Source organism: Tachypleus tridentatus, chromosome 9, assembly GCF_004210375.1.
Source record: "Tachypleus tridentatus isolate NWPU-2018 chromosome 9, ASM421037v1, whole genome shotgun sequence".
Lineage (NCBI taxonomy): Eukaryota > Metazoa > Arthropoda > Merostomata > Xiphosura > Limulidae > Tachypleus > Tachypleus tridentatus.
In genome coordinates, this window is record NC_134833.1 from 34,577,792 (window position 1) to 34,598,828 (window position 21,037).

Consider the following 21,037-nt stretch of genomic DNA (forward strand, 5'->3'; position numbering starts at 1 on the left):
ACCAATTATGTATTAATGCTAGAAATCGGAGTTCAATACCCGCGATGGTTACAGCGCAGATAGAATACTCTACGATTTTACCATTAAAGAACAACAATTATATATCACGTTATCCATCAGCAACAATGGGCATCAAAATATATCTTAGTTTAATAAATTTCAGTTATGTGTATAGACATTTTTAACATATTTACAGCATTTGACATTTATATGCAAGGTTCTTAGTGGGTACTTTTAACCTTCAGTATACAGTAAAATTCTGTTTACATTTATCATTCGAAAACCGAGAAACGCCAAAAATTAACAGTGTGTTCGTGAAAGAGCTCTTTACTTATTATATTTTCATTTATTAAGATCGTGTAATTGCTTCTCTTGAAATATACATACATTATTTTTCTACTGATAATTGTTTTTAAGATATTTAATTAGTATGTAAATTTAAATGATGTGAAAGACTAAAACAGTTTCTCTTAACCAAGGATTGATTTATTTCCTACTAAATGTTTTGAAGTATGATCTATTCTCTTTTTCGAAAATCTAAAAAGATACAAGACAAGGAAGCATTGTACTTATCACTTTTTTTTCACTAACAACAAGGCCCCGGCATGGCCAGGTGGTTAAGGCACTCGACTCGTAATTCAAGGGTCGCGGGTTCGAATCCCCATCACACCAAACATGCTCGCCCTTTCAGCTTTATGGACGTTATAAAGTATCGGTCAATCCCACTATTCGTTGGTAAAAGAGTAACCCAAGAGTTGGCGGTGGGTGGTGGTGACTAGCTTCCTTCCCTGTAGTCTTACACTGCTAAATTAGGGACGGCTAGCGCAGATAGCTCTCGTGTAGATTTGCTTGAAATTCATAAAACACTAACAACAAATGTTTCCAGAACAACGAATTAGGGTCAGACGAAATGTTTGGCATCTTAGTTTTCCAGTAGGGATGCAGTAACAAAACTAGCCTTTTGTTGTTGTTTCAAAGGTCCAAGAAGTGACAAGAGAGGAAGATAGGATTAAAGTAAAAGAGGTCATGGATTCGTGGACACTTCAAACCGGATATCCAGTTCTTACAGTATCACGTGACTATGAAGCTGGCACTGCAGAAGTTGCACAAAATCGTTTTTTGCTTGAGAAGGAAGAACCTAAAGATGTCAGCGGGTGAGTTTTAATGTAGTGTACTTCTTTGTACATAATTTTGTAGCAGAAAATGTCTAATATGTACAGTGAGGTGTAATTTGTTAAAACCTAAACGAATCCAATAAGAGAACTTTTTTTTTTTTCACTGAAAGCTACACAGTAGTGAAAATTCGGTCCATGATTTAGAGGTGATAGATAAAAGAGAAGGTTATTGGCCAAAAGCACCCATCGAAATCTCTTTGATTGAATACTAGACTTTTATATTAAGTTCCTTCACTCATAAAGCCTCGGCATGGTCAGGTGGCTAGGACACTTGACTCGTAATCCGAGGATCACGGGTTCGTATCCCCGTCAGATCAAATACGATCGATCACTATTTCAGTCGTGAGGGTGTTATAATATCATGGCCAATGCTACTATTTATTGGTAAAAGAGTAGTCCAAAAGTTGGTGGTGGGCGGTGATGATTAGTTGCCTTCCCTCTTGTCTTACATTGCTAAAGTAGGAATCGCTAGCGCAGATAGCCTTCGAGTAGCTTTACGCGAAATTCAAAGCGAACAAACAAACTTTTTCCATAGAGTAGAGCACATTGTTGCACCAATCATAAATTTTAGGGTTCACAGTCCTGTTACGCTGTGTATTCACAAGGCCGCATCGTGGTCGAAACTTTTATGGTTTTTGTTTGTTACGTGAATCAATAACTAAAACTGGTTTGTGTGCTGAAAAGATTATCCATTCACTTACACTGAATTGTGTCTAATTTTCAAACAGCCTGTAAGTGTTCATCAAATCTTTTTTGTCGGTCTACTTATTTGTCTACCTGTCTGTTAGGGATAACAAAAACCCTCAAAAAACAAAGAATTATAATGTGTACCCGAGTACAGCCACCGTGCAGATTAAGTCGAGCTAAATCATCAATTCCCTTCTCCTTCACCCTTACACCCTCCAATAGATGGTCTTCTTGTATACCCTGGACTTATTTGTATGCTAAACCTCTAAGTAAATATTGTAGCTTTGACGATTCCTTCTACAGCAAGCCTTTCCTTCTTGGCCTTTCAGCAGCAGTTCCTGAGGCGATTTTCCATGAGGGAATCCAACTGATAGTCCATTCATCTATCATGTCCTCTGTGAAATAAAATAACGTATACTTGTGTAGGTGGTCCCTTGACGTGAAAACTCTTTCACGAAGTAAACAATGAGAACAGGAAAACACGGGCATAATGTGTTATTAATGCAGCAAATATGAAGAGTAGGTGGTATTAGGGGATTTTATTTTCTGTATAGAATAGGTAGAGTAGGCGGATGATTGCAGAAAACACTAAAGAAGTGTAGTTACTTGGTATGAGTTTTGCATACAACAACCTACAACTTCAACTGTTTCTGAAAGTTAAAGACATTCTGTGTATTAAAAAAGAACTGCAGTATTGATTGAAGATATGCAAAATCTTATCGAGATAAGGACTTGATATTTGCTGTAATTTTGTAAACTATTTTTCTCATATTTCGTTGTTTCTATATTCATTGTATAGGAAGTTCCCTCAGCGTGAAGTAACATTTCCTTTCATAATGCTATTAGATGATCCTACGCCTTTACATTTGTTAATAGTTTTGCTTCCAGTACCTCAGATGCCTGTAATAAATTCGTAGACAATACAAATGTTTATCAATAATAATATTTTACTGTTAAACAAGATAAAAATAGGATATAAAATAACAAATTTTTAAGAGCATTGGCCGTTATTTTATAGTACTACAAAAAAGCAGTTAATCTTTCTGACCGTACTGACTAAAAATTAATACTTTCGATAGTATTGCATTCAGATTTAAAATTCTACACTTTAATACTTTATACGGTTTTAGTGCCCCATAACAAAAAAAGGAATATTTGAAATATCACAAAATTATACCTGTAATACGCTTTTTTCTTTCAGTTTTCGTCACCCAATCAGTTAACAGCGAACCTGAACCCTTATGACCCTAGAAATCGTGGTTCATTCCCTTGCAACGACACGGTGTACGTTGCCAATTGTTTAGCGTTGTACTAAATCAATCTTTCGCTAGCTGTACACATATTTAGCTGAATTATTACTACAGTAGTTACAAGTAACTATTTAGTTCTGTGTGTTGTGAATAATAATCTAACCAGTTTCTTCTGGGGCCCGGCATGGCCAAGTGTGTTAAGGTCTGCGTCTCGAAATCTGAGGGTCGCGGGTTCGCATCCCCTTCGCGCCAAACATGCTCGCCCTTTCAGCCGTGGGGGCGTAATAATGTGACGATCAATCCCACTATTCGTTGCTAAAAGAGTAGCCCAAGAGTTGGCGGTGGGTAGTGATGACTAGCTGCCTTCCCTCTAGCTTTACACTGCTAAATTAGGGACGGCTAGCACAGATAGCCCTCGAGTAGTTTTGTGCGAAATTCAAAAACAAACAAACAAACAGTTTCTTCTGGATGTTTATTTCATTGCAATTTGAAATACTTTGACGTCATTATCGTATTTCACTGGCGGTTAATGAAACTCAAATGTTAGAACCTTCATCGAAATGATGTGTAGGCCTCATACGAATCTAAATAGCCACATTAATATCTCGTATCACTTTCTCCTACCATAAACCGTATCGTGCAAAATATGATCCAAGGACGTTACGTGTCTTTTAAATAAGATTGGTCATCATGTGATGAAAACACTGTATCTTCGAGTATGTGCAACCTGGATACCAGTTTTTCATAATATTCGTTTTATGTCTTAAGATGTATAATATTGTCCTGTTTAATCTTGTTCTTACTTTATATGGAAACCTCATATAGAAAAAAATGAGCTAAAAACTGACAACTTTATTTTATATTCGAGATCCGTCTTTTTATTTCTCAATTAACCATTCTGTAATGTTATGTATGAAAAGTCAAAATCAGTTATTCTGTATTGATATGTTTGTTTTAACCTTTGAAAAGTTAATTATTTGATCATATAATATTAACTTATGTCAGGGGAATACGTTTCCAGTTTACTTTACAACATTATTAATTGTTCAAATGCTATAAAATATGAATAAGCGAGACCTAACTAAGGTTGATAGTTTTAAACAGATTTGTAATACACTGAAGATATGAACATCAAAATTAAGGATAATTCATAGTAAGTTAAAAAATGTATTAAATTAAGAATATGAATATCCTAATGTAAGGATAATTAATATTTTGTTTCAATAAAGTTGTACTATATTAAATATATGAAAGTATTAACTAAAGATAATTGATAGTCAGTTTAAAAATAGTCAGTTTATGCTACGCTAAAAATATGTATATCCTAACTAAGAATTATTGATAATTAGTTTTAAACAGAGTGTTGTGTCACCTTAAAAATATGAATATCCAAATTATGTATAACCTATAATTAGTTTTAAAAATAGCTATACTACAATAAAACTAAGAATATATATCCTAGTTAAGGATAATTTATTGTTAGATTTAAACAAAGTTGTACTACATTAAAAATACATACATTTTAACTAGGGCTAAATTATTGTTAGATTTAAATAGTTATACTGTACTAAATAACAGGAATCAATACTGAGAGTCAGCTATAAATTTTTAATTATTTTCAATTTGTTTGTTACACCCAACTTTCAGAGACTTTGTGAAATTAAAAAAAAATATTTATAATTTTCGTGTTCCACCTTTTTTCTAGTAGTCTCTAGAATATTTATTGCACCAGATTTGCTTCCCTCCCAATGGCAATTCTTCAGAATTGCATCACCAGAAACCCGAGTTTCACTTCCTGTTATGAGCACAGCTCACCCTTTATATTGCTTTGTACATAATTAAAAACAAAATATAAGTATCAGATTTTAACTTGAAATTTGAATAAGAATTGTACGCTACTTCTAAACATATTTGATTGAGTTTAATATGTATTAAACTAAAATTTTGCTCTAAAATGAACTTTAAGAAAATCAGAGAAAAACGTTTAAAAATATTTTATTGAGCGTTACTTATTCTAATATTCTTAATAATTAGACATTACCACAGTGCTTGAATAAATCATACCTTAAATATGATTTAGATTGTAGAGAAAATAAAAGAGTTTTGAAAGACCACTTTGACGATTTCTATTGATGGGCTCTTTTTGGATTATTCATTATAAGAGAAGAGTGCAAAATCCATTCAAATCAAATATGAGGAAAGCATTTTATTTCTTCCACTACAAGCTAAGTCTTATCATTTAACAAGTTACTCACTTTTCTCGTACCTTCTGTACTTCTCGTAACCCTAGTAATTCATTGGAAACACACACACAAACTTTACTAGCTAGTTGACTTTTAATAAATATATAATCAGTCTACAGTGTAAATAATTCACTTTCGTAAAACATGCGTTTTAAATTAATCAAATCACTTCCTACGCTTAATAAAGTTCCAGACGTTAAACCACGATCTCATTACTTGACATTAACAATGTTTTGGACTCCCAGCGGTATGTCTGCGGATTTATAAAGTTGGAAACCGGGTTTAGATATCCATGGTAAGCAGATCATATATAGCCCATGTGTAACTTTAATTACAAACAAAACGGAAAAAAAAAACACACGCATAATTTTGGTGAAACAGCGATACAAAAATATAGGTTAAAAATTATACAAAAATCACACGTTCAAAGTCACCAATAAAGTAGCCTGAAACATTACATCATGGTTCCACAAATCTTATGTGCTTAACACATTCTACAAGTTCTAGATATAAAACTTGAATATAAATAAGAATTTATAAATGTAAACTTCAGTGTGCTTTTACACGTTTTACACGTATTTTATAGAGCGACATGTAATCATTTATTTTAAGAGACTTTTCAGTTCGTTGGATATACTTTAAACAAAAGAAATCCTTGAACGTCAGCAGAAACACAAAATAACGTATTAAAATGTTCTTATATTTTCAGTGAACCTCTGTGGAAAATTCCAGTTACGTACACAGATTCAAGGAATCCTGACTGGGAAAACACCACAACTAAACTGTGGCTTCACTCTGCCACAGGTAGGCAAATAATAATAAAATAAACATTGTGAAAAACATATTCCTAATACAGAATTCGATGATCTATTTGGCGCACCAATATTTGAAGGTAATATAGTTCTTAGGTAAATGTGTAAATTAAATATGTCTTTTTAGTTACTAATTTGGTTCAGCCTATATAACAATGCTTTTAATCTCTGATACAATTAAACCTACGATTTTGTTCTATGTAGATGTGTAGCAATGAAGTTTAGTAAGGTTATAAAAAGGAGAAAAATCAATCGTCAGTAGTTTTTACGACGTAGTTTCTTTTGTTGTGCTGTCTAAAACTCTTTCATTGTGTGGTAAATCTAATTAACCTAGTATATTTTACGATTTGTTTAATGATTTAATGTCTTTTCTTTCACTGATTAAAAGTAAATTGTTTTAGAAAATAGGTCTTTATGTAACTTTTCATAGCAAAAGTAATTTTAAGTGCAAAAAAGTAAAGTTTTACATGAATAGCTGGAAAAGAAAGAAAAGCAAGACGCCACAACATAAGAAGATGAAAAACCCATTAGAGAAACGTAATGGTGGCATTTGATGTAGGCATTATTAATGCTAAACTTAAGGTAAATTATATTAACTATTTGGAACGTCGTTCCCATCTCAGTGTTGTTAACGTTCACTGGTCCGTATTTACCTCATTTAACTTTGTGAAAGTTTCTCCATCGTTAAACTAAAACTGAAAATGTATCCTTTCTTCTGTTTGGTGCATTTAACCCTATAATTATCACAATGTTAAAAAAGTTATGATACAGCAATGCGATGTAAGCAGTTTTGCACCATATTAATGTGCAGTTGTGAAGAAATTTAGAGAAATCAATAAAATAAGTTAAATATTATATGTTTAATTTTTTGTCATTGCGTAAAGGTTGAAGGATTATAAACAAAAAAAAGCATAAGGACTTTTTCCAAAAGTATTTTTCTGTTTATACAGTAATACTATACACAGTAATAGTTATACAGTAATACTTAAACAGTAATAATTCTCTTTTTAAGTAAATTAATTATCAAAGTGAAGTTTGTGATTATTACACTCGTTTTTTCAGCCGTGGGGGCGTTATAATGTAAAGGTCAATCCCACTATTCATTGGTAAAAGAATAGCCCAAGAGTTGACGGTGGGTGGTGATAACCAGCTGCCTTCCCTCTAGTCTTACACTGCTAAATTAGGGACGGCTAGCGCAGATAACCCTCGTGTAACTTTACAAGAAATTCCAACCAAAACATTAATCTCAAAACAAAACTTCCCGTCCACTTACGTGAAGTGGTACCATCCAAGTCTCAAGGACAGCAGTTTTACAAAAAAACTAGTAAAATAATAGTGATTATTTTTGAATTTCAACATATGAAACATTAGTCATAACCTCACACACAGTGCACGATTATAAAAATGTCGTATTTATAATGTCTTTACATGTACAACTTATATTTACCCTTGGGTCATTGATAGTGACTTTCAGCGTGGAACTGCCACATCAAATTTTGTGTAATATAACACAGCAAGTAACAGCTCGGCCTGTGTTATGTTACTGAAACCAGTGCTGTCTCGTTATATGAGAACAATTATTAAAAACACTTTTTTTGTTGGCTTGGAAATGACTGAAATAAGAAGGAAATGTAGGAGAGTAAAACAAATCCGTGAAAACAAACTTGTTTTTGAACGATAGTATTTATATACGTGATGTGTGAGTACACATTTTCTATAAGTGAAAATATATTTACCTCAGATGCATCGATTGTCGTTATAATAATAAATGTTATTTAATCAAGGTAAGTATAAATATTTATAAACTAAAGAGTGTCTTAATGTAGTTTGGCTAGTTAACAGTTTAATTTAATATAATAATGATTAATTGTTTTTAAATGAATTTAATTATAATATTAAATGTTATTTAATCAAGTTAAGTATAAATATTTATAAACTAAAGAGTGTCTTAATGTAGTTTGGCTAGTTAACAGTTTCCTTTGTCCCCGATAGGAGAATGTAAGTCTACAGATTTAAAACGTTCCTCTTGTGGTTCGATTTCTCACGGTGGACAACAGCGATTGCTCTCGTGTGGCTTTGCGGAAAAAGAACCAGCCCATAATCTGTTATATTTGTAATTTTATACGCTGAAAACGTGTTTCTGTTATTCATTACCTAATTAATACTTTTGCTCTAATAAATGCCTCAGGTATTTGCGTTCTCTAACGTCAATTTCTTCCGAGATGACGAGAAAACCCACTTGTAGAGAAAATTATATATTTGAATATGACTTCTATACCTTCTATATGGCTTCTTTGTGGTTAGATACAGATAAAGTTATGATTTAAACACCAACGAAATATTACAAACCAATAGGAGTAAAGGATATAATAAAATGTTAGAAATACTTTAAAATCTCAATAGTTGTGTTTATATATATATTTAGAGCAAGTTCTAACACAAATTGTAATAGAGTAAAAAACTCTCATCATTAAATTTACATGAATATATATCACTATACATTATAACTGATAAATCAAGAAACCCAATAATTTAAATTATTTGAAATTATAAAATTTACATTTTCAGGGTTTGTGTTTTATCTACGTTTTCTTTAGTGTCAATAACTTTATTCTAAAGCATATTTTCACATCTAGAATCAACACCTAAGACAAATAATATCAACAACTATTTTAATTTCATGTGAAATAAATAATTATCATTTATAGTAGCTCTAAGAATATCTTAATTAAACTGGCCAATTTTGAAGATTCATATCTTACGTATGTAATCAACGAACAACATTATAATCCACAAATTTCATAAAACGAATGCCTTTGGTGAAAATGATACAGAGTATACAAGTTACGTAGTAAAATAATTTATATATTTATAGAAACAATTCCAGTTTATTCTATTATTTCAGTTTTGTATATCAAAACATGATAATGGTTTCGCAATATTATACACCTGTTTTATTTTCGGATAAAGCGAGTTACTGCCACAGTCGTGTTGGTTAAATATTAATATAATTCTTTCTTCACGTGGGCTTACTTAACATAGTCATATACAGGGTGGCCCATAAGTCTCTACCCATCCATATGTTATTATGTTATATTCAATTACGCATGTATTATAAATGTGTTTTTTTTTCAGAGAAACATGGCCGATGTAAGCCCATTTACACTTGAAGAGTGTCTTGTGACAAATACGTGGGTACATGAGCGCAGCGAGAATGAGGGACAGCACACAGATACACTGGATACATAAGATATAAAGATGGGTAGGGAGTTACGGGCCACCCTGTACAATATAACATCAAAAGTTTTTAGACGGAGCGCCCTGTAAGAGAAACTGTTACGTTTCACCTCTGGGAACTCATTTTATTAGAAAATAAATTCAACTATGATGTTAAATCTAGCATGCACTTTGTTAATAACGTTTGTAACCAGTTTGCCCCTGAAAAAGAAAGGTCAACCTATCGAAAGCACTCCGGTTATAGTGTTTTTATATCTCTATCATTCTTCAACCCACATGTGGTTTTTAACATCATGAATTTGTCACAAACTGTTAGTATAATTTCTGGGAATTAAACTGTTACATGTATTGTAAAAATGGTTGCGACCAGATTTTTTTAGGTTTCGCGTTTGTTTTTTCCTGTATCCCAGTCAAAAGTACATCAAGGTGATTCAAATGAACTTAACCTGAAGTTCTGACCAGTCCAGAGAATTAAACTGAAACAGATTACCTTAGTTAAAAGTAAACTAATACTGTCTACCTTAACTACAATATACATGAAACAGTCTACCTTAGTTAGAATTAATCAGAAACAGTCTACCTTTGTTAGAATTCATCTGAAGAAGTCTGCCATAATTAGAATTAAATTTAAACAGTCTACTTTAGTCAGAATTAATCTGAAACAGTCTACCTTTGTTAGAATTCATCTGAATAAGACTACCATAATTAAATTAAAACAGTCTACCTTAGTCAGAATTAAACTGAAACAGTCTACCTTTGTTAGAATTAAATTAATACAGCTACATTAGTCAGAATTAATCTGAAACAGTCTACCTTTGTTAGAATTCATCTGAAACAGTCTACCTTAGTTAGAATTAAACTGAAATAGTCTACCTTTGTTAGAATTCATCTGAAAAAGTCTACCTTAGTTAGAATTAAACTGAAATAGTCTACCTTTGTTAGAATTAAATTAAAACAGTCTACCATAATTAGAATTAAATTAAAACAGTCTACCTTTGTTAGAATTCATCTGAATAAGACTACCATAATTACATTAAAACAATCTACCATTTAAAACAGTCTACCTTAGTTAAAAGTAAACTAATACTGTCTACCTTAACTACAATATACATGAAACAGTCTACCTTAGTTAGAATTAATCAGAAACAGTCTACCTTTGTTAGAATTCATCTGAAGAAGTCTGCCATAATTAGAATTAAATTTAAACAGTCTACTTTAGTCAGAATTAATCTGAAACAGTCTACCTTTGTTAGAATTCATCTGAATAAGACTACCATAATTAAATTAAAACAGTCTACCTTAGTCAGAATTAAACTGAAACAGTCTACCTTTGTTAGAATTAAATTAATACAGCTACATTAGTCAGAATTAATCTGAAACAGTCTACCTTTGTTAGAATTCATCTGAAACAGTCTACCTTAGTTAGAATTAAACTGAAATAGTCTACCTTTGTTAGAATTCATCTGAAAAAGTCTACCTTAGTTAGAATTAAACTGAAATAGTCTACCTTTGTTAGAATTAAATTAAAACAGTCTACCATAATTAGAATTAAATTAAAACAGTCTACCTTTGTTAGAATTCATCTGAATAAGACTACCATAATTACATTAAAACAATCTACCATTTAAAACAGTCTACCTTAGTCAGATTAAACTGAAACAGTCTACCTTAGTTAGAATTAAACAAAAACAGTCTACCTTAGCTAGAATTATATTAAAACAGTCTGCCTTAGTTAGAATTAAACTGAAATAGTCTACCTTTGTTAGAATTTATATGAAGAAGTCTACCGTAATTAGAATTAAATTAAAACAGTCTATCTTTGTTAGAATTCATCTGAAGAAGTCTACCATAATTAGAATTAAATTAAAACAGTCTACCATAATTAGAATTAAAGTGAAGCAGTCTACCTTAATTAGAATTAATCTCAAACAGTCTACCTTTGTTAGAATTCATCTGAAGAAGTCTACCATAATTAGAATGAAATTAAGACAGTTTACCATAATTAGAATTAAATTAAAACAGTCTACCATAATTAGAATTAAATTTAAATAGTCTACCATAATTAGAATTAAATTAAAACAGTCTACCTTAGTCAGAATTAAACTGAAACAGTCTACCTTAGCTACAATTATATTAAAACAGTCCACCTTAGTCAGAATTAATCTGAAACACTCTACCTTTGTTAGAATTCATCTGAAGAAGGCTACCCTAATTAGAATTAAATTAAAACACTCTACTTTAGTCAGAATTAATCTGAAACAGTCTACCTTTGTTAGAATTCATCTGAAACAGTCTACCTTAGTTAGAATTAAACTGAAATAGTCTACCTTTGTTAGAATTCATCTGAAGAAGTCTACCATAATTAGAATTTAACTGAAGCAGTCTACCTTAGTGAGAATTCATCTGAAGAAATCTACCACAATTAGAATTAAATTAAAATAGTCTACCATAATTAGAATTAAATTAAAACAGTCTACCATAATTAGTATTAAATTGAAACAGTCTACCTAAGTCAGAATTAAACTGAAACAGTCTACCTCAGTTAGAATTAATCTAAAACAGTCTACCTTTGTTAGAATTCATCTGAAGAAGTCTACCATAATTAGAATTAAATTAAAACAGTCTACCATAATTAGAATTAAAGTGAAGCAGTCTACCTTAGTTAGAATTAATCTCAAACAGTCTACCTTTGTTAGAATTCATCTGAAGAAGTCTACCATAATTAGAATGAAATTAAGACAGTTTACCATAATTAGAATTAAATTAAAACAGTCTACCATAATTAGAATTAAATTTAAATAGTCTACCATAATTAGAATTAAATTAAAACAGTCTACCTTAGTCAGAATTAAACTGAAACAGTCTACCTTAGCTACAATTATATTAAAACAGTCCACCTTAGTCAGAATTAATCTGAAACACTCTACCTTTGTTAGAATTCATCTGAAGAAGGCTACCCTAATTAGAATTAAATTAAAACACTCTACTTTAGTCAGAATTAATCTGAAACAGTCTACCTTTGTTAGAATTCATCTGAAACAGTCTACCTTAGTTAGAATTAAACTGAAATAGTCTACCTTTGTTAGAATTCATCTGAAGAAGTCTACCATAATTAGAATTTAACTGAAGCAGTCTACCTTAGTGAGAATTCATCTGAAGAAATCTACCACAATTAGAATTAAATTAAAATAGTCTACCATAATTAGAATTAAATTAAAACAGTCTACCATAATTAGTATTAAATTGAAACAGTCTACCTAAGTCAGAATTAAACTGAAACAGTCTACCTCAGTTAGAATTAATCTAAAACAGTCTACCTTTGTTAGAATTCATCTGAAGAAGTCTACCATAATTAGAATTAAATTAAACCAGTCTACCATAATTAGAATTAAATTAAAACAGTCTACCTTAGTGCACCGATTTTACACGCATTTATTTAGATTTCATGTATTATTAAAATTTCCATAAAAATAAGAGCATCTGGAAATATCTGTAGGACATAAATGAAGATGAACATATCACTCTATTTTTCATGAGAATTTTCTACGTTTCATGAAATAACACTAATGTTTTGAAATACCAGGACAGTAACAACAACAACAAATTGAGTGAGCACAATTTGCGCCTACAAACACAAATATTTAGAAATTAATAAAAGTAATATATTATTGTGTGCAACATTTTATATGGCGTCAAAATATTATGAGGAAGCAAGGCTTATAGTGTATGTTCTATCATAACTTGCCTGATTAATTCTTGTTACTAGCGGAACACAAAACGATTTTTTTCATATTTTTCTAGATATCTGCATTTAACCGAACAGTACCCGGCATGACCAGGTGGTTAACGCACTCGATTCGTAATTCGAGGGTCGCGGGTTCGAATCCTTGTCACACCAAACATGCTCGCACTTTCAACCGTGGGGTCGTTATAATATGGCAGTCAATCCCGCTGTTCATTGGTAAAAGAGTAGCTCAAGAGTTGACGGTTGGTGGTGATGACTAGCTGATTTCCCTCCACTGCTAAATTAGGGACGGCTAGTGCAGATAGCCATCGTGTAGCTTTGCGCGAAATTCAAAAGAAATTTAACCGAACAACGTGATTAACTGTCGTCCTTATAACACCTTCTAAGCTGAAAATACGAAATGTGTACAGTGTTATTGTGTAACTCAAACGATCGATCAACATGTTATCCAGGAGATAACTGCTGACCCAACATACAAGCAATGTTACTGAATTCACACTATACCTATTACCCTTTAACGAACTTTAACTGCCAAATTGCGTCTCGTATATTCAAAACTTTACATCTTACAAATGTTTTGAATTTCGCGCAAAGCTACTCGAGGGCTAGAGACTAGAGGGAAGGCAGCTAGTCATCACCACTCACCGCCAACTCTTGATCTACTCTTTTACCAACGAATAGTGGGATTGACCGTCACATTATAACGCCCCCATGGCTTAAAGGGCGAGCATGTTTGGCAAGACGGGATGCGAACCCGCGACCCTCGGATTACGAGTCGCACGCCTTAACTCACTTAACCATGTCGGGCCTACCATAAATAGTATAAAGACAGACAAATTGTATCGTTTAAGGAAACGCTGTTAAAGGTACCTGAGTGGATGACAGCACTTGTTACCAATAGTACAAGTGGCCTATTCTTTACCAATTGTTGAACTGGTTATCAAGTTATAATTCTCCCACTGTTGAATGGGGATGAATTTTTGATGCCAAATTTTTATCTAGTGACCTACAGTTTGTGCGTCAAGACTAAAAGTCAGAATATGCCAAGTACAAACTGTTTTTAAAATGCTATTATGCTCATTTCGTATTGTAGGCCTGCTACGAAACAACAAAGAGTTACGTACTTCGAAATGAAATAAATATTAATACTATTTTGTACAAAAGAAACTCCAGTGCTTATAACTGCAAGACATATAATGTGGTATTCATTGTTGGTAGTCTTTTTTTGAGTGGTTATAATGAAAATAAACATAAGTATGAACTACATTTGCACACTTGCTCAACTGTTGGTCACTATCTCTTCTTTCTTAAATTTATGAAATTGTAATTATTCCTATGAAAGGGTATGTGTTATTATTTTCAAAAAGGTACTATGAGAGATTTACCAGGACCGAATGATTGGCTAATAGTGAACATCCAGGAAGTGGGGTACTATCGTGTCAACTACGACGTTCATAACTGGAAACTTGTGATAAACCAACTGGAGAAGGACCATGAGGTACGTATTTTCACATACAAACAAGTCAATGATTATTCAAGTCACACATTGTTTTATCAAGTTGTTAAAATCTAGCTTTGCCATAGTGAATACCAGCAACATACCTCATGGTTGCACAAATGATTAGATCCTTACCATAATTTAATTGCTAGCTGTAAAACGAATCACATCAAAGCTTGAACCTTTCACCGACAAAGTTTTATTAGTAAAGTGTAAAGTGATTGTTTCGTATTTGGTCAAAAGGCTCTTAGTAGTTTCTGTTTTTTTCTCTCATGTCGTCTCTTTCTTGTACTGGTTGTACAACTCAATTAGGATACAAAACGCGACAAACCATTACAATTTAAGTGCAACTACGGATATTGAACGAAGATCCTATTCGGGTCATTTCTAAATACATTACTGTATGGGCGGGTGTGGCCTTAGTGGCTAACGTGTCTTGATGTGGATCATAAGCTCCATAGTTTGAACTTTCATGTAGTAAAACACGTTTCTCAATTTCAGGTGTTGGTGAGCCATAATAGTGCCAGCTAATCCAGTTATTTTGTTCAAAAGTGCTACTGACTAGTTGTTTTTCGACTGGTCTGTACTTTATAATATTAATATTTGGGATATGAAGGTAAATGACGTTTAACAAGGAAACTGGCCCTTCATGGTCAGGTGATTAGAACGCTCGACTCGTAATCTGAAAATTGCGAGTTCGAATCTCCGTCACCCCAGACATGCTTGCCCTTTCAATCGTGAGAACGTTATAAATTAACGGCCAATCCTACTATTCGTTGGTAAAAGAGTAGCCCAATAGTTGGCGGTAGGTGGTGGTGACTAGCCGCCTTCCCTCTAGTCTTACACTACTAAATAACGCACGGCTAGCTACATAGGCCTCATGTGGCTTTGCGCAACATTCAAAACAAACAAACAATTAAGAGGGAAACTATAAAGTAGCAACACTGGTCTTAGCAAGCTCCATGCATTAGGTAATCGGATATCATTGACCATTTATAGAGTGCCTTCTAGTTGGAGTTCCAAAAATCATGTATCAACATGTATTTGTTTTTATTTAGTTCTGAAACAAGGCGTTTAATTGTTATTTTAAAGAATTCATCACAGATATTCTATTGCGATTTTCTAACAGGAAATAAAATGTAGTTTTAGCTACCAGTATATAACGTGAAATCCATTTGAAGAGGGCAGTATGAACAAACATCACCATCAATTTATCATTAGTTTTACTAAAATGTTTTAAATATTTCAATTCATGTAAAAATGTTCAAGCTCTTAGAGTTTAAGCATTACGTATTAAGTAACTTAATCTTTCTTTTTAGTATTACAGCTACGTAGCCCAGACGGTTTAATTAGTTGTGGTATGGAGCAAGACAAATATACTTCAAACGCAATAAATTTATTTATTTTTATTAGAAAGTCACAAGGAACCAGTTGAGAGTGAATTAGTCAAAAATATGATAGGCATTATTGTAGTAATTTATCATTCATGTTGGTGTAAAATGCCATAAGGAATAACAATATGTATATGTTCTTGATGTAACTAAAATTTTCCTTTTCAGACGAAAAAAAATATATTAATGGAACTTAACTTTTAGGATTGCATTACAGGGTATTTTTCTTACATTTTATGATACGTGTACACTTTGTCTCTGTGCATCTTGTATTTTATGTAATGTCACACATATGTTCGAAATGTAACACAAGATTTCACAGAAAATGAGTGAATGGATATTTGAAGCGCTAAAAAACAAATTCTTTTCTTTAATGTAATAATTATCAGATATTTCGATGTTCACGCTATTTAAGTGCGTGTTTTTATTAAATCTGCATACCATGTTTTGAATGTTCGGATATTGAAAAGACAAATTACGCTGGAGAGAAATGGACAGTTGCACATAATTCTACGATTGAAAATATTAGTACGTACAAGTTGCACCGGGTGTGACCTAGTGACAAGTTTTTCTTTCATACTGCGGATCGAAAATACAAGGCTCCTGAATATGCTTCACATTGGCAACTGTGGGTGCGTTATAGAAGTGACAGTCAACCGCGTCAATGTCTATATTAAACAGAGTTTAATAGCATGTTATTCTCTCTGGCTGCATATCTTGTGGTCAGTTGTTTATATCTGAACCCCTAGGGGTCTCTTACCGAGCCGTTTAGTCAGTTTGTGGACTACTATAATTGTTATGTGAAAGTTTATTGAAAGTAATAAAGATTGGTCACAATATCAAATTTAAATTAAAATATTTTAGTTTCATTACAATGTATTACAAATTCGCTGCTGATTTAATAAATAATAAAACCATTATATAAAAAAGCAATGAATTATCCTTTTGTTTATCTACTGGCGGGTGAAAGTATTGGATCACATAGAAATAAGCTATAATTTGCATGTAGATATATCATGTTATGATTCTACGTATTTATTTCCAGATCATTCATGTTGTTAATAGGGCCCAGTTAATGGACGATGCTATGGACCTCGCCAGGTAATTTGTATTTATATTTTAATATATATATATATATATATATATAGGTACATAAATTATTTTCTTAAAGGTGGACATAAAATGTCAGTATTATTAGCTTACCGTTTCATTTGCACATTATAACAATTAATATCTATTTAGTTTGATGTAAAATCATAGAACGTAAAAAATTTAAGGCTAAGAAAGCTCGTGTACTTAAATTTCACTGACTTTTACTTCTTTTCAAATATATGTATCTTCCAATTTATTTTTTATTTAACAAATAAAGCCTGAAATAATTCTTCAGTAAACATATATATCTTCTAATTGTATTTTGGTGAACTTTTAATTTATTTAGCGTTGACACTGAAACGACGGAACTAGCAAATAACCACGAAATATCATCTATGTTACATGTTTAAGGACATAAGAAAAACACACACTTTAGACCTCTAGCCCCCCCCCCAGTGGCTCAGCGGTATGTATGCAGACTTACAACGCTAAAAACCGGGTTTCGATACCCGTCGTGGACACAGCACAGATAGTCCTTTGTGCAACTTTGTGCTTAATTCAAAACAACATCTTTACACCTCTATACTAAGGTGTATATTACATACGCGTTAAATGTATGTTTAACATCAAACTTTATTAATAAACAATAATTTACTTTAGAGAAGCAAGTCTAAAAATTAGCATTTTAGGATCTTTACAAGATGTTAAATAAGAAAAACACACACACTATTCCCTCCTCCCTAACAATTACAAAAAAAAAATACATTTTTGGAATCTTTATTAAAGGAGAATGGAATACAAAATGGTTCCTTTGTACTTGTGTGTTTATTTATATCTAAGTATTGCTCGTATATTTACTCTGTTCAAAGATGGGCCAACTGTTAAGTTTAGAGGTTTATAACGCTAAAATACAGGGATTGGTTCTCCACAGTTGTCACAGCCGATAACGCAGTGTAGTTTTAAACTAAAACAAACAAGCATTTATACCAGATACCAACAAATGGGTCACGTGGTGACATGAAAACACTAATTATTTTGGAGAAGATTCTAAAATCTACGACCTGATTAAGACTGCATTTGATTACTGTGAGACATTTGTTTCTCAGCGTTTCTCACATTTGGTTGCGATGAAAGTAGCAGAACTTCTTCGAAATGCAATTCATTATCTTTGAACTACTTTCGTTTCGTTCAGCTAGTTACAAGTACTTTCTTACGTAAGGTAATAAATTAAACTCCTAGCTCAAATCAGTATCATGATTTTGTTTTTTATTAAGCTGAATAATAACGAATTATTTTTTTTGAAACAAAACTCTTAAATTAACTTTCTTAGAAGAACATAAAGGTAATATAACGAAACATGATTTTTTTTTTGTCTTAAACCATATATGGTATAGTTTAGTAGCTGTAGTACTCGACTCACAATGTTTGTGTCGCGAGTTCGAATTCAGTCATTAAACACACTGATACTTTCAGCCATGGGGTGTTATATGTGACGGTCAATCTTATTATTTCCTGATAAAAGAGGACCTCAATAGTCAGCTATGAATTAGAGAAGACTGGATTAGATATTCCTCGATTAGCTTTGTGTGGTGGCCCGGCATGGCCAAGCGCGTTAAGGCGTGCGACTCGTAATCTGAGGGTCGCGGGTTCGCATCCCCGTCGCGCCAAACATGCTCGCTCTTTCAGCCGTGAGGGCGTTATAATGTGACGGTCACTCCCACTATTCGTTGGTAAAAGAGTAGCCCAAGAGTTGGCGGTGGGTGGTGATGACTAGCTGCCTTCCCTCTAGTCTTACACTGCTAAATTAGGGATGGCTAGCACAGATAGTCCTCGAGTAGCTTTGTGCGAAATTTAAAAAAAAACAAAGCTTTGTATAGAATTCCACAAACAAACAAATATATATATACACATATATGTTGTATTTAAATATTTGCTTGTTGAGTTTTGCGCAAATTAATTTAAAGATAGTCTCTGCTAGTCATCCCTAATTTTGAAGTGATAGACTGGACCTACTCCCAACTTTGGAATGATACTGTCAGGCCAAAAAGTGGGATTTGACCGTCACTCTTGTAACGCACCCACATACTTACAAAGTGATTTAAATTTGTTTGAAAAACAATAACGTAACATAAATTACCCAATCTCAGCTCCTCTGTTTAAAACGCTGACCAATAGCCGTGTTTGACTGAGATTTTTTAAAAAAATCGTTCGATTCTTGAATGTACATAAACATCTAATTTCTAGACTTTAAAGCCAAAGTATAGCATACAAAACACATGATACAGACACAGTTTGTGTATCATAGTGAATTACCACCCTCTTCCCAATTGTCAACAACTGTTTAGAAGTTTTGAAAAAATGTGACTGTTATATTACATGAAAAATTTGTTTATCAAATTAGAAAACATCGTTGTTAAAAGAAAAAGTGTCAGAGAAACACATAACAAGAAACTGTTGTGTATTAATCAGGATTTTATACACATAATCAGTGTACAGTTATAACTTCCCTGACCTACTACCCCATTCCTCCGGATGCTCTACAAGAAGTCTGAAAAAATGCCATGTTCGATACCCACGGTGGGTAGAGCATTGATAGCCCATTGGGTAGCTGTATTAGGTTAAACAGAAAACAAATAAGCCCTCTGGCCCGAACTTCACTTTATGGTTAAGGCAGTGGACTGAAGATCTGAGATTTGGAGTTACCAAACAGACTTGAACTTTCAGGGGTAGTTATGTTATGACTGACTGATTGTCAATCCTGTTTTAAGTTAGAAGTAGCCCCTTGAGGCTGAGGATTGTGTTAACGTTTAGCATTTATTCTACTGTTCATTTTAAATTTAGAAACAACTGAGCTTTAGAAAGAAGTCTTTCAATTAGTTGTATAACCCATTGACGACAACGGTGTATTTCTGGTTAACAAACAAACAAATACAATAACTCTTTCTGTTTGTACCACTTCCCTGTGTATGCATTGAATTGAGAAAACATTTTGTGAAAATATACCCTTCAGATACGTGATTACAAAATATGGAACGTTGACATAAACATTGATAAAAAAATTACTTTACTTGCAAATGGTTAAGAGACTAAGTTATCAATATCAAATGTAATATTTATACCTAGTACTTTATCTATGACATTCATACATTACCTTTTGTATTAACTGTCTAATGTATCAGTGGGTAATGTACGAAGATAAAATATATGACCTTGGTTCGGAGTGAAGAGCGACACGAAGTCCATGGTTGCTCTTATCACGTTCTTTTTTTATCTTAACATTATACTTAGAATAATAAATAAAATAAATCCAATTTTCTCTTTCTTATATCTACATATTTGTATGTATGACTTGGATGTGTACACGTTTAGATAGATTAGAAAAATACACAGAGAACCAGAAAAAAACCCATTAAAAGTCAGGAAATTTGTAAGTTTATTTAACATATAATGTGTATGTGTGTGTGTTTTCGTATAGCAAAGCCACATCAGGCTCTCTGCTGAGCTTACCGAGGGGAATCGAACCCCTAATTTTAGCGTTGTAAATCCGTAGACTTATCGCTGTACCAGTGGGGTGCTTAACGTATGATTTAAATAGGTATTTCTTTATAATGACCAGGAATATCATTAGTGGGTAATGCAGATGTGTGCACGACAAAGTAAAGTTTGTTTACTTATAATTAAGCGCAAAACAACACAACAAAGTATCAGTGTCGTGTCCACTAGAAGTATGAAACCAGGTTTCTAGCGTAAAAATGTCCTCAGACTTATCGCTGTGCCACCAGGGGGGTATCAACAAAGGTTTTTTTCTTCTTTTTTTTTGGTATGGAAGTCATTGTGTTTGGAATAAAACTTTGTTCAGATACTTGAAAGAGAATTTTATTTTACGGGTAAAAATTATAAAATTATA

The 21,037-nt window shown here is 32.7% G+C and overlaps 1 protein-coding gene across 1 annotated transcript in view; it reads left to right on the plus strand.

Moving 5' to 3' along the window:
• LOC143225039 (aminopeptidase N-like) overlaps nucleotides 1–21,037 on the plus strand; it is a 98,843-nt gene that overhangs the window by 66,037 nt on the left and 11,769 nt on the right. The window contains exons 10-13 of the mRNA XM_076453705.1: nucleotides 979–1,154; nucleotides 6,065–6,159; nucleotides 14,517–14,647; nucleotides 17,084–17,139. Of these exons, the coding sequence (XP_076309820.1) occupies nucleotides 979–1,154; nucleotides 6,065–6,159; nucleotides 14,517–14,647; nucleotides 17,084–17,139 (458 nt within the window). The remainder of the gene's footprint in view (nucleotides 1–978; nucleotides 1,155–6,064; nucleotides 6,160–14,516; nucleotides 14,648–17,083; nucleotides 17,140–21,037) is intronic.